The 14,059-nt window shown below is 47.6% G+C and overlaps 1 protein-coding gene across 1 annotated transcript in view; it reads right to left on the reverse strand.

Annotated features, from left to right (window-relative positions):
- Positions 1 to 14,059, reverse strand: part of LOC121232489 (translation initiation factor IF-2-like) — a 16,859-nt gene continuing 2,800 nt past the window's right edge. The window contains exon 3 of the mRNA XM_041118852.1: positions 1 to 114. Within this exon, the coding sequence (XP_040974786.1) occupies positions 46 to 114 (69 nt within the window). The 3' untranslated portion in view covers positions 1 to 45. The remainder of the gene's footprint in view (positions 115 to 14,059) is intronic.

Consider the following 14,059-nt stretch of genomic DNA (forward strand, 5'->3'; position numbering starts at 1 on the left):
CCCTGCTCCCTTGACCCAGCAAGATGTGCCATTGTCCTTCCTCTCTCAGTTGCCCTGGGTGCCTTTATCTGCTGGAGAAGGTGAGCTGAGCTTCACGAAGTTCACTTTGGATGCCTGGTAAGCAGATAGATGTGGAAAGGATGCTTATTGCCTTGGCAACATGGCAAAACACAAACAACTCTGACTAACTCAGCATGGAAATACCCTCCCTAGAGGGGCAGGCAAGAGGCCAGAACAGAGCGTGCAGCTCTGGGGAATTTCCATCAGCACTGACACAGACGGGCTCCACTCCAAAGTCCTTCCTGGCTGCCCGTAACACGGCAACTCCGCATCACCATTGATGAACCAAGACCAGCATTTGGTCCCTTACCAATAAGGGAGACGGGCAGTTGTGGGAATAACTGGGAGGAAGGCGGCATAGGCACATGGAAAATGCTCACCTGGTGGGCAGGAGGCTGCCTGCAGAGGCAGAGCCGGAGGCCAGAGGCCGTTTCACAAAGAAGCCCAAAGCTACGTTCCTCAGAGCAAGACGCGTGACCAAATGGTGTGGTGGTCCCGCACACCCACACACCGTGACGTGCAGTTTGGCCCACGCCTGCCCCACGAGGCAGATGCCAGGTCCCAGGACCTGCGTGTCCCCGCTCCGGCCATCCCGCTGTCAGAGGACCTCCTCCCACCGCCCTGCCACCCGCCCGTGCTGCTGGAACCCACTCGGAAACCTTCCCCGTTTTTATCACCCGCCCAGTCCACCCCACAGCAGGAACTGGAGAAGTCCTCTCCAGAGGAAAGGCACTGTGGAGGGCAGGGGCTGCGCTGGCAGAGCTCAGCAGGGCCGGGGGCAGGACTGGGCTGCGTGGTCAGGGCGAGGGCACGAAGGGCTATTCGTGTGCTGCTTGGTCCAGCAAGCCAGGACCAGGCTGTGGCTCAGTATTTAAGCCAGGAAGGTTTCGGCTGCTGGCCCCCTGAAGCGCAGGGTTAGTATCACTGGAAGGGTTAGGGTGCCGGGAGCGGGAGGTTCTCTGGAAATCATCGCCAAAGGCTACACAGGACAGCACCGGTTTATCCCTCCGCATTTCCACTTTCCACTTTCTCATGTCCCACCATTGGCACTATAAACTTTTAATATTTGCCACTGTGGAGCTTCTTGTACTGATCAATAAATTTCCTAAAATATTATTCATTTGTTGAAATGAAGCCGCTGCCAATGGGAAAACCTTGATAGGAGGCTAGGAAGGGCTCACACGGGCAAACACACACGTCCTGGCATCCTGTGAAAGCCACGCGTGTGAAAGGCAAACAGCGTGAGGAGCCTGGTGGCACTTCAGCCCTTCACCTTTTGGTGCCTCCGCTAATGCAAAAGAGGAGATACGCTGAAGGATTAACTATCAATCCATTGTTTTGCCCTCAGATTTAAATTCATTTCTCACTGCATTCTTCTATGTTTCTTTGTCATGACAGGAATTCAAGATTCACAGTGTTAAGGAGTAAGAAAAGGCATTTATGTCTTTTCAGACAAACTTAAAAGTGTTAAGAAATATGCAAATTAGTCCTATGGTTAACTGTCTAATTAGGGCACAAATGCTAAATAGCAAACTATCTTCCTCCTGGATCTATTAGCAAAAATGATCTTGTAATTAAATGCAAAGTTTTTAAGTTACGGAATGAACTTTTCAGGCAGGCACATAACCTTCCCTACTTCCTGCTTTCTGACACCAGAAGGGTCGAGTTTAGATTCTCATCTTGTGTTCAGATCCCAGTCCTAAATCATACAAACTTGGGGTAGGATCCACTTGCTAAATCAAAACTCAAGCCACCAAACCAAACAGAACGGACTGCAGTGACGGACAAAACACTCAGTAATGCCAGCACGGTGTCTTGAGCAGCAAAGACTTACAGCGGCAGAACAAGGAGGAATTTCCAGTTTGGACACCAGTCCTTTCCAGTCTGATGCATGACATCCTATGATTTCTCAATAAATTTACCGTGTGTTACCTTTAAGATAACCAGGCTCCTTGCTCCTGTAAATAGCTTTTCCAAACACTTCCTTTGGAGAGATGGGGGTCAGTAGAAGGCTTGCAATCCACTTTTATTTAGAACTAGTGTGTACCTGTCTTTTCTTGTGTGTATACTGACTTCAGTCTCTGGTGAGTTTTATTACTTTAGGGGGAAACATCTCATTATGGCTTTCATTTTGCTGGGATAAATAAATAAAAAACCCCCCTGTGTTCTTACAAATCACTCTCCATTCCCCTTTTCTACACCTATTCCATTTTGACTTAATATTTTAGAATAGGAATGCATAGAATTAGACAGATTACTCCAGGTATTTTGCCAGGCCCTTTGTCTTAATCCTGACTTCTGTCATGGGGAATTTCCATGGATACTACAAGCAAACTTTCATGAAGTTACGGAAGAAAAACATTTGTAGGTTGTAGCCTATGAGCTTCTCCTTTTGCTATCGAAGCACTGAATAGCAGTTCAGAATTCTGCACCTCTGGTTACCAGCTCTTTAGCAAGATACTAAGGTGGTTCTTATTTAACAAATTGTGATGGAACTTTCACCTCTTCCTTTCAGATGTCACATCACCTCTGATAGCTACTGTGAATGATTAAGCAGTCATTCAGATTCCCCTCCCCAAGGCCAGCAATCGCATTTGTACATCACTTTGATTTTCTGTGAATAGAAGACCCCTTACAAGTCTGGAGGAATGCATTATTCATCTTTGAACTCCCCTGAAAATCATTCTAAACCATTTATAGCTCCAGTTGTTTGGGACTGGGGTGTGCAACTTTGACTCATGACCAAACAGGTCTGGTCAAACTCCTCCCATGATGCCAGGCAGGGGCCAGTGCTCAGAAGGGATTTCTTCTCTGCAGGTGCGTTCTGTTCTCCTCAAATCGGTAGTAATGTTTCTCACAGATGTTTGTGTTCAATCCAGAGGGGAGTATCTCCCTTTACCTGTGCCGTGAATATTTGTACCTCCTACTGCAGTGTATCATGCACACATGAAGAACGGGGCTATAGGCACCTCTTCCTGGTGAAAAATGTATTTTATAGGGACATTTGCATTGAAATATTCTCTTAATTTCTCCTCTGTGGCGTGCCTTCAACTTTCATTGTCTTAGCGGCAATTGTGTACTTCCTTCTTCATCCTGAGGATGATCTTATATTGCCTTTGAGCTACAGAAGAATACAGATCTACGAACCAGGCTTCTCTGCCTTTTTTTTGTACATGTACCTCTTTTCTTGTACCTGAAGTCTAGATTAAGTTTAGATTTTTTTCTTGCTGAAAACATGAGATATTTTACCCAGAGTGTTCTTCCACTTTCTATCCAGACAGAAACAAGAAGGAAAGCACGAACATGCTACACTCTGTCTCTCTGGGTTTGCAAACTGTGCTTGCAAAAAGTGCTGGGTTTAATGTGGTCTTGTCAACAAGCTTATTCTCTACAGCAAGTGACACTTTAGACTGTCATCCAGCATTTTTAATGAGGGTTCCCCTAACAAGCTTCAGGGATTTCAACAGGATTTTAAGAGCCTTACACAATTGCACTCTAACCAGAGAGGAGTTGATGTTCCACAAAGCAAAGCAGCCCAGCAGTAATGACACCAACAGAGCTTTCATGTCAATGGTTCTCCTTTAGTTTTACAAGAGTGACTGCAGAAGGAAGAACAAACATCAACATTTGTCCCAACCTTAATTGCTAGCTTCAAAACCAGAAAATGAATTTCTTATAGCCATGTTGTGCTTCTGTTTTTAATGCACACATGTAAACAGTGCTTTTATAAACCTCTCTAGCAGCTGTGTAAAGAATTACATTACAATGACAACTCCAAATTTAAAGTTGAAAGACATTTTTGTTTTAAGATTTTCATCTCTTTCCTGGCAAAAAACTGTCTTGAAAAAATACTTCACAAGCCTCTTCCAACTTCTGCAGGGAGCTGCTGTAAATCTGAGGAGGGGGAGCTCTTCCAAAAGGACTTTCAGAAGCCCTGATTATTTATATTCTCATATTTCCCTTTCTTTTCTTACTACCTCATGTTGCAGTGGACACGCCATTCATAATAAAAGCTATTAAACACAGGTGATTTCTGACATTATTGCACCTCTGCATGAGCCCCTCTCCCTACCACAAGTGTCACTGTCTACTAGTGCACTACCGCCCACCATGAGTGCACTTCTCCCCGGTTATTGACTTGCAGAGGTGGTGGAAACATCTCCTGCTGCACTCAAATCTCCAAGTTTTAAGCCCAATCTAGTTCCTCTCAGTTTACAACCAAGTCAGGCCAGGCCACCTGCAAGCAGAGCAGGGTGCACCGTTCCCATTGCAATGATGGCTTCAGTTCAAACTGGACTGTGTCTAGGCCCACCACTGCAGCTCTGCTAGACAAGCATATTTATAAATGCCCCTGTAGAAGAGCTTGTCTCAGCTGACTTGCTGCTGTGGCTGCTCTTCTCCTTCCCTTGACTAGACAGCTTGAACTGCTAATACTGACATAGGCTTAACTTTGTAGCAACAGAGCACAGAAGTGCAAGTCTTGTCCCCAGTGATGCCAAGTATGCCATGGCAAGAAGGGAAACCATTTAAAGTTATTTAAAATATCCAGGAATATTTTTAATCCTATAGCTTATTCAGCTATAATACCAAATGTGATCTGCATCTGGATTTTGAGTGCAGAGCCCTACGTGCATGGGGGAGGAGACAGAAGAGACTGTCACAACAAAGCGTTGCAGTGTTCATGTCTTTTTATTGCACTGTTTATTGCTGCTGTGGAAGAGAAGATAACTTGTGAGAAACCCTTGCACTGAACCAGAACAGCAATGACTGCTAGAAATCGTATTGCCCTCCTCTGCATAATATAACTTCACCCTCCTTCCCTCCTTGGCTCAATCAGGCTCAATCTCAGTGCCTTCATTTCCAGTGGGTAAAAGCACCCACACACAATTTCTCTGGCTCACTCTTAGGCAACAGCCATTTGATGCGGAGTCCGAGCTCCTCCAGATGCAGCTGATGTTGGTCCCAACCCTGCTTTAGGCAACGCATTGCCAGTAGGTAGATGGAGGTGATCCTTCCCCTTGACTCGGCACTGGCGAGGCCACACCTGGAGTGCTGGGTCCAGTTCTGGGCTCCCCAATACAAGAGAGACATGGACGTACTGGAGAGAGTCCAGTGAAGGGCCACTAAGGTCATTAAAGGACTGGAGCATCTCTCCTATGAGGAGAGGCTGAGAGAGCTGGGACTGTTCAGACTGGAGAAGGCTCGGGGAGATCTTACCAATGTATATAAATACATGAAGGGAGGGTGCAAAAAGGATGGAGCCAGGTTCTTTTCAGTGGTACCCAGTGACAGGACAAGGGGCAATGGGCTTGAAATGAAACACGGGAGGTTGCCTCTGAACATCAAGAAACACTTTTTTACTGTGAGGGTGACCACGTGCTGGCACAGGCTGCCCAGGGAGGTTGTGGAGTCTTCATCCTTGGAGATATTCAAAAGCCATCTGGACACAGTCCTGGAAAATCAGCTCTGGGTGACTCTGCGGGAGCAGGAGCATTGGACAAGATGACCTCCAGAAGTCCCTTCCCACCTCAACCAGCCTGTAATTCTGAACCGGACACCTCCATACAAGATACCTGTGCTCTTGAGGGATGAGACCATGTGATGGGTTGACCCTGGCTGGTTGCCAGGTGCCCACCAAAGCCGTTCTATCACTCCCCCTCCTCAGCTGGACAGGGGAGAGAAAATATAACAAAGAGCTTGTGGGTCGAGATAAAGACAGGAGAGCTCACTCACCAATTACCATCACGGGCAAAACAGACTCAACTTGGGGAAAATTAACTCACTTTATTACAAATCAACCAGAGCAGAGTAATGAGAAATAAAACCAAATCTCAGAACACCTTCCCTCCACCCCTCCCTTCTTCCCGGGCACAACTTCACTCCCGGATTCTCTACCAACCCCCCCAGCAGCACAGGGGGATGGGGAATGGGGTTTATGGTCAGTTCATCACATGTTATTTCTGCCGCTTCATCCTCCTCAGGGGGAGGACTCCTCACACTCTTCCCCTGCTCCAGCGTGGGGTCCCTCCCACGGGAGACAGTCCTCCACGAACTTCTCCAACGTGGGTCCTTCCCATGGGCTGCGGTTCTTCACAAACTGCTCCAGCGTGGGTCCCTTCCATGGCGTGCAGTCCTTCAGGAGCACACTGCTCCAGCGTGGGTCCCCCATGGGGTCACAAGTCCTGCCAGAAAACCTGCTCCAACGTGGGCTCCTCTCTCTACAGATCCGCAGGTCCTGCCAGGAGCCTGCTCCAGCGCGGGCTTCCCACAGGGTCACAGCCTCCTTCGGGAACCGACCTGCTCCGGCGTGGGGTCCTCCCCGGGCTGCAGGTGGAGATCTGCTCCCCCGTGGACCTCCCTGGGCTGCAGGGGACAGCCTGCCTCACCATGGTCTTCACCACGGGCTGCAGGGGAATCTCTGCTCCGGGGCCTGGAGCATCTCCTCCCCTCCTTCTTCACTGACCTGGGGGTCTGCAGGGCTGTTTCTCTTACATGTTCTCACTCCTCTCTCCGGCTGCCGTATACTGCCTGTCCCAACTTTTTTTCCTTCTTAAAAATGTTATCCCAGAGGCGCTACCACTATCGCTGATGGGCTCAGCCTTGGCCGGCGGCGGGTCCGTCTTAGAGCTGGCTGGTGTTGGCTCTGTTGGACACAGGGGAAGCTTCCAGCAACTTCTTACAGAAGCCACCCCTGTAACCCCCCCCGCTACCAAAAACCTTGCCACACAAAGCCAATACAGACCAGTAACAACAGCGAGACTCAAACAAGCTACTTCCCATCTAGCTGCATGAGGTGGGACTGGCATCAACTCAATGGGTTTTAGGTAGACCATGGATGTAGGGTATGGTGCAGCTGCGTTGGTTGCAGTTCAGTCACAAAAGCCCCTTCAGGCCAAAATTCTCTGTAGGCACCTATTCCTATTTTAGGCTAAGGTAACCCATGCCTCCGTTTCATCTCTGCTTTTCTACACTAGGAATCTAGACAACTAACTCAGGCACAGATATCTAAGGAAAATGGAGAGAATTCCACCCATTTTGGTGACTGCTGGAAAAAATCTACCCGGGGTACACATCACGGCCCAGAATTGCTGGGTTTTGTTGCAGTCTCAATAGACAAAGCCAGAAAAGGGTAAGGACTGAGATGCAGCCCAGAGGAAAGAGAGAGGAGCAATGGTGGACAAATGTGTCATGGGTTGTCACAAGTATTTTGTGACACTTGAGTGCAAAAAAAGCCCGAGCATAAGGGACCAATTGAGCAGAAAGCATGTAAACCGCTAAAGCACATTTTCTGCTGAAAGTTGGCAGCTTTTCTGACCAGGCTATTTTTCAGAAACTGCTGCTGTCATCTGTGAAGTCAGCAATTGAGTTGAGGTGACTCTCCAAATAACAAAATTATATTTTGGCTCAATGTTGCATATTTTATCTTGGGTTTTGCAGGTAAATCGATTTCCCAAGATTTTAGAAGTTTATGAGGCGGTTCTGAGATTTAATTGGTCCTTGCTGCCATTTAGGGGTCAGTCTAGCCATGTCTGAGCTAGCCTCACAGAGTACCTCTGAAGTTTTGAGAGAGCAGGAGGGTGTTCAGCACTGGGATATGGTCTCACTAAGCATATTGAAATGTTAGAGGTACACAGTGGTAGCAGTTAATTCAGAGCCGTTCACCACACACGTGACATCCCCCTTGCCCTGAGCACATCCCCTATGTTTTTCTGTTTACTCCATTACCAGCAAAGGTCCTATTTTTGCGAAGAAATGCAACACTGTGCTGAGGCTGGGGAGGGCCAGTGACACATATCCCACAGGGACTTGTGCCAAAACTCAGAGAAGTCTAAAAGCAAGCCTTTTCCACATTTAACTATGAAATCTTTGCTCCTCCCGTACGAGAGGGGAAGTCTTATGCCTCTGCAGTATTTGCTCCTGCACCTTTTGCCTCTTGTCCAAAAAAAAGGAGAACATAAAAGGATTGTATTAAATCCGTCACTGGGAAAAGACATTTTTTCCAGATAGATACAGCCCTTTCCTGAGTTACTGAAGCTAAAATATTCTTCAAAAACACTCAGCGTGAAATGGAGAGATTAAGTCCCAAGTTTATACTTCGATTTTTCTTAGGGAGGTTTTTGTGCAACTCTGCATTAGTCTGAGCTGAGTTGCCTGGAACAAAGGCTCCTGTTGGTCCGAGTGATCAATTTTAAACTCTTCTCAAATTCAAGAGTTTAGCAAGGCTCTTTGTACAACCCCCACTTTCAATATGAACAATTTTAGGGGAAAACTTCCAGAAATTGCCATTCTGAGTTGCAAAAGCTTTGACTTCACAAATATTTCAGTGTGTAAGGGACAGTTCTCTGGCAAATTTGAGTGTTATTTTCCAGGAATAAGTGATCAAGTGAGCTGATGTGAGTCAGTCACTGCTGTACAAGACACACAAGATTTACCATTAATTCAGATCAGCTCAGAACCATTAGCGCTAAGCTGATGCTGGTGCATCGACTGAGGTGGACAAAAGGCTGCTGATTTCTAGCACCAGTACCTTGGGAAAAGATGAACAGGATCTGGAGGACTGACTGGGGCTGAAAAGAGATTCCATTTCATATAGCGTTACCTCCTCATTTAGCCTTAGCCAAGTAACAATCCATCTTTCTTGGGCACAAAGCAACACACCAGAATCAGAACCACAATGAAGACAGTGCGTGCTCCTAAGTCATCAGTTCAGGGTCTCACTACAATTTAAAATGAAGTCATCTGACATGAGGATTATCTTCATGGCTGGAGAAATAAAGCACAATATCCTGGGTAGGAAGACAGGCTGCCTTGATTTTCAATCTTTGTCACCTAACTGCTGTCAGAAGACAAGTGTGGTGGAAAACAGTCCACAAACATGTAACAGCCACCACTTTTTCTTACTTGCCTTTTTCCAACGGCTAACGAATGAATGCACATGACTCGCAAGAATTGGGTCTGAGCCATATTTCTGAAGGCAGAAAGACCGCATAAAGACAGCCCCAGTATGAAGTAGAAAAAGACCTTTGTGGCAAATTGAATTTAGCAACGTCACCAGGACCTTCTGACTCAGAGCCCCATTCTGCCCAGCTGTGCACTCAAACCACCAACCCCCCCCCGCCCCATACCTGCCAAACCAGCACGATTCAGCCCACTTGGAGCTCTGCCACGAGCAGCCGGACAAAAGACGACTGATGCAGCCATAAAACAACATCTAATGAAGAAATTCTTTTCATTTCAGGGTTGTAATTAAGCCATACTTTGTCACACTGCTACTGGCTGAGGCAGGAAGGCTACCGATGAGTTGTACCAGGAGAAATGGCAGATGGGATCACATTGTTATTCCACTTCAGACCAGTCCATGTTGGCTTGAGTCAACCTCAGACCAGTTTAACCTAGCTTCTTCCTGGCCTGTTTCTGCTCCCTGGCAGGTATCCCAGATAAAAGGGCTGCTTGCATCCCCCGGACGCAGAGAAGGGTGCTCTGTCTCTAGCCGTTAGCGGGAAGGTGTTGCACAGGCTGCAGTTTTCCCGGGGCTCTTGGTGCAGTGGAGGGGGGCATTGCTACAGCAACAAAAAGTGCAAGACCCCACTGCCAAATGTGGGGAAGCTCCAAAGAACTTCTCAGGCCTACTGGTCTCACTGTCCCCTGCAGACTAGTTATTGTGGTTTTCATTGTACAGGGACACAAAGCACCCCATACATACACTTAAAGCAAAAGATTGAAGCACTTTCAGGTTAGCGTCCACCTCCTGCAAGTCAGGCTTAACATCCTCTTCGGTGGGCCACCTAGACAGCTTAACCAGCTCCCAGGTAGGCATCTCTGCTTGCTGAGCGGTTCAATGGTGAGCTGACAGCTCCCTCCTCTGTCAGAAAGCACTAAAAGCAGCCTAAAAATCTGTCCTCGTGTCACTTGTAGCAGGGGACCTGAATAACGGAGGGTATTATGCATTTTCTCTCATTTTTTGAATGTAGGTAGGGGGATTCTCCAGGACAGTTTCCTGGTGGTACAGGACCCTCCAGCCAAATGCACTGAGTGCTACTAAAGTTCTCATCCTGCCCTGCTGCACGTGATTTGGGTGAGCCTTACAGCCAGCAGCAGGGCACAGCCAGGACTTCCTACCCCTTCCAGCTGTATAAGGACGTGCTAGGTGTCCTGCTCTGGTCCTTCTGCGATTTGGCTTCTCCAGAGTGTAGCAGCAGACGGCAGGAAGGGAACAGAGCAGAGGCACTGTCCCACTCAGGCAAGACTGGAGCAGGTCTGTCCTTGCTGCTCGGCTACAGCATGTTTCACGCTGAGGGGGTATCCATTACTGCTTCCCTTCCGCATGTAAGAAAAATAGTGGATTCACTAAGCATTTAATGGCAGGCTGAAATCACATATGAAAATTTAGTCCCAGTAGGATGTTACCCCTGCTGCGTTCCCTCTTGTATTGGCTTTGTGTGGCAAGGTTTTGGTAGCGGGGTGGGGTGTTACAGGGGTGGCTTCTGTGAGAAGTTGCTGGAAGCTTCCCCTGTGTTCGAGAGAGAGAGACAACACCAGCTGGCTCTAAGACGGACCCGCCGCCGGCCAAGGCCGAGCCAATCAGTGATAGTGGTAATGCCTCTGGGATAACATTTTTAAGAAGGAAAAAAAGTTGCTGGGGCACAGAAATGGCAGCCGGAGAGAGGAGTGAGAACATGTAAGAGAAACAGCCCTGCAGACACCAAGGTCAGTGAAGAAAGAGGGGGAGGAGATGCTCCAGGCGCCGGAGCAGAGATTCCCCTGCAGCCCGTGGGGAAGACCATGGTGAGGCAGGCTGTCCCCCTGCAGCCCAGGGAGGTCCACGGTGGAGCAGATCTCCACCTGCAGCCCGGGGAGGACCCCACGCCGGAGCAGGTCGGTTCCCGAAGGAGGCTGTGACCCCGTGGGAACCCCACGCTGGAGCAGGCTCCTGGCAGGACCTGCGGATCTGTGGAGAGAGGAGCCCACGTTGGAGCAGGTTTTCTGGCAGGACTTGTGACCCCACGAGAGACCCACGCTGGAGCAGTGTGCTCCTGAAGGACTGCACGCCGTGGAAGGGACCCACGCTGGAGCAGTTTGTGAAGAACTGCAGCCCGTGGGAAGGACCCACATTGGAGAAGTTCGTGGAGGACTGTCTGCCGTGGGAGGGACCCCACGCTGGAGCAGGGGAAGAGTGTGAGGAGTCCTGCCCCTGAAGAGGATGAAGCAGCAGAGACAGCGTGTGATGAACTGACCATAACCCCATTCCCCGTCCCCCTGCGCCACTGGTGGGGGTAGGTAGAGAATCCAGGAGTGAAGTTGTGCCCAGGAAGAAGGGAGGGGTGGAGGGAAGGTGTTTTGAGATTTGGTTTTATTTCTCATTACCCTACTGTGGTTGATTGGCAATAAATTAAGTTAATTTTCCCCAAATTGAGTCTGTTTTGCCCGTGACGGTAATTGGTGAGTGATCTCTCTCCTGTCCTTATCTCGACCCACAAGCTCTTTGTTATATTTTCTCTCCCCTGTCCAGCTGAGGAGGGGGAGTGATAGAACAGCTTTGGTGGGCACCTGGCAACCAGCCAGGGTCAACCCATCACACCTCTGCTGACAAGCCAGCCTGGGATATAAGCAGTGGTGCATGTGCTGTACCTTTGTGCCTCATGCAGAATTTAAGTCTAAGGGCTTTTTTGCTGGTTCTTGAAACAAAACTGGAAGGGGGGGGGGGGGGCCTTAAGAGAAAAACAGATTCTGAAATACTAGCAAAATGGTAGGGAAATTTAATTATTTCAGGATGCAGTTGCATCAATATATTCTGTTCAGTTTACCCTCTAAAACTAAGGGAAACGGGTTTTATTTCACTTTCAGTATAATTCACTAGAGCTCTTCCAAATACTTCTAAATTCAGAAAACAGGAAGAAACCAATCAGCTTATCTTAAACTGCACAAAAATACTTTAAATGCCTTACTGTACAACTGAAATCTTCTATTCCCTTTCTAGTCTGTATTCTAATGTTTTACAAAGCATTAAAATTTCTGTATAGTGGAGTTATTGCTGGATCCTACTAAACATCTCTGAATTTTGTCCGTTCTGCTCCATTTAAAAACTCAAAAGTTCTGGATAAATTTGGTCTTCGAGCATAAACTGAACTTCACTGGTCTTGCTTCCTGCCTGCTAGTCAAACTGTAGATTTTTCTGATAGGGTTTTTAATTCAATTAAGTCTCTCCACACATACAAGGTAACTTACTCACTTTCATTGAATTTTCTTGCCGTAGCAGCTACTGTGCACTTAAAGCCAGCAGAATGCCATGTACAAGCTTAAAGCAAAGGTGCTATGTTGGCGTGAAAGAAGCTAAATAATTGTGAGTTGAAATTCAAAGCAGCTTTCAGCTGAGATACAAGTTAAAAGAATCGTGCAGAAAATGACTTGCAACAAAAAGAGAATGATAGTGAAATATAGAAAAGGTTTTCAGAACTGCAGGAGGAGCTGCTTGTGCCCTATTTGTGGGAGAGAGGAAGGTGGGTCACACTAGGATTAAGGGATGAGCTTGTGAAAGTCACTGCAGTCTGGTGCTGTCACGCCCAAGAGCCAGCCAGGGTCTCTAAGAGGTACAGGCTTCTGGATACACGTTCCCAGGTAGGGATACGAGGTAAACTTTTGGTTCAGTTAATAAATCACCTTCACATGAGGAGAGCAGGAGGACCCCACACTTGGACAGGGAGTATGGAACATGAAGATTTCTGGTCACTTCACTGTAGGATTTTAAGCAGTGCTTGCTGCATCTGGGGAGGCAGGGGATAAGCTTCGAGACCCAAGCTGTTCTTGGAAGGCCTGTGTTCCTCTGAACCTCGATGGTTTCTGTACCAGGGTTCCTCTCAGTGGGAATAGAGCTGCTTTCTCCACCAGCAGTCCTGCAACAGAGCTCGCTGCTCCTTGGGCCAGGGAAGCCTGACCAATGCCATCTAGGAGGTGCCTATGCCACAAGCAAACCTGTGCCAGTGTCATACACTTCAGCTGCATTGAGCTGGGGCTCGTAGGCTTCATTTCTCCAGCCATGGCTGAAAGCCTGTGTTTGACTAGAGGCCAGCAACTTTTTGGAGCCTCTGCTCCCCCTCTGCAAATCAGCAGCTTTGGATTTCCCTCTCCCTGTGGAAGGGTAGTTTCCTGTTCTGCAAAAAATCCCCTGTCCAGAGCACTGGAGTTCCCCTCATTAGGGCTATTGTGACAGCAACACTGATCAACACAGCACCCATGGGTCCATCTGTGGAGAGACACTAGTGAGTTAATTGCTACAGCAACAGGGCAGGAGGATGCTGAAGGGCTGGCTTTCGAGGTGGCCACCTCCTTTAGGACTTCGGACAGGAGACTTGCCCTTCAGGCTTCTTTATCTGCGAGACAGGTAAAAAACCTAACTTCATGAAGGCCTGCACTTGGCCTAAATGCTGTGTAGACTGGGGAGAGAGGAAGACTGATGTTGTAAATGGAAGAAATAGATCTCCTTTTGGTTTGGACTCTACTGCTGTTACTTTCTTTTTTTATACTGGCACCATTGGGTGAGTTCCCATTTGCTTAAAAATTAGGCCACATGTGAGGAACCTGGGAAGACACTTCACATGTTTGGAGTGGCTTGACCTGCTAATTTTCATCCTTTATGAATCTGAGCAGCCTAGGTTCAGATGAAAGTTCTTGACTTTAAGAGGAACTGGATATCCAAAAGTTTGGAAAGGTAAGTTGTTGGGGATTTTTGTTTGGGTTTTTTTTAGAACAAAACACACACCCCACCACCATACAAATACATTTTTACTGGTGTAGACAGATGCTTCATGTTGCTCAGCTTATAGGTCTAAAGCAAATACAACATTGACATACCATCATATTATGTTAGTAAGCATGTCTGGAAACATGTCTGGGAATGGTATCTAGAAAAAACTTATAAAAGCAAATTATGATACAATTAACTGGGCTGGGTAAGTTATGGAAGGACTTGTGCTAAATAATGTCATGCTGTGGTGTTAGAAGT

Source organism: Aquila chrysaetos, chromosome 20 (assembly GCF_900496995.4).
Source record: "Aquila chrysaetos chrysaetos chromosome 20, bAquChr1.4, whole genome shotgun sequence".
NCBI classification, from domain to species: domain Eukaryota; kingdom Metazoa; phylum Chordata; class Aves; order Accipitriformes; family Accipitridae; genus Aquila; species Aquila chrysaetos.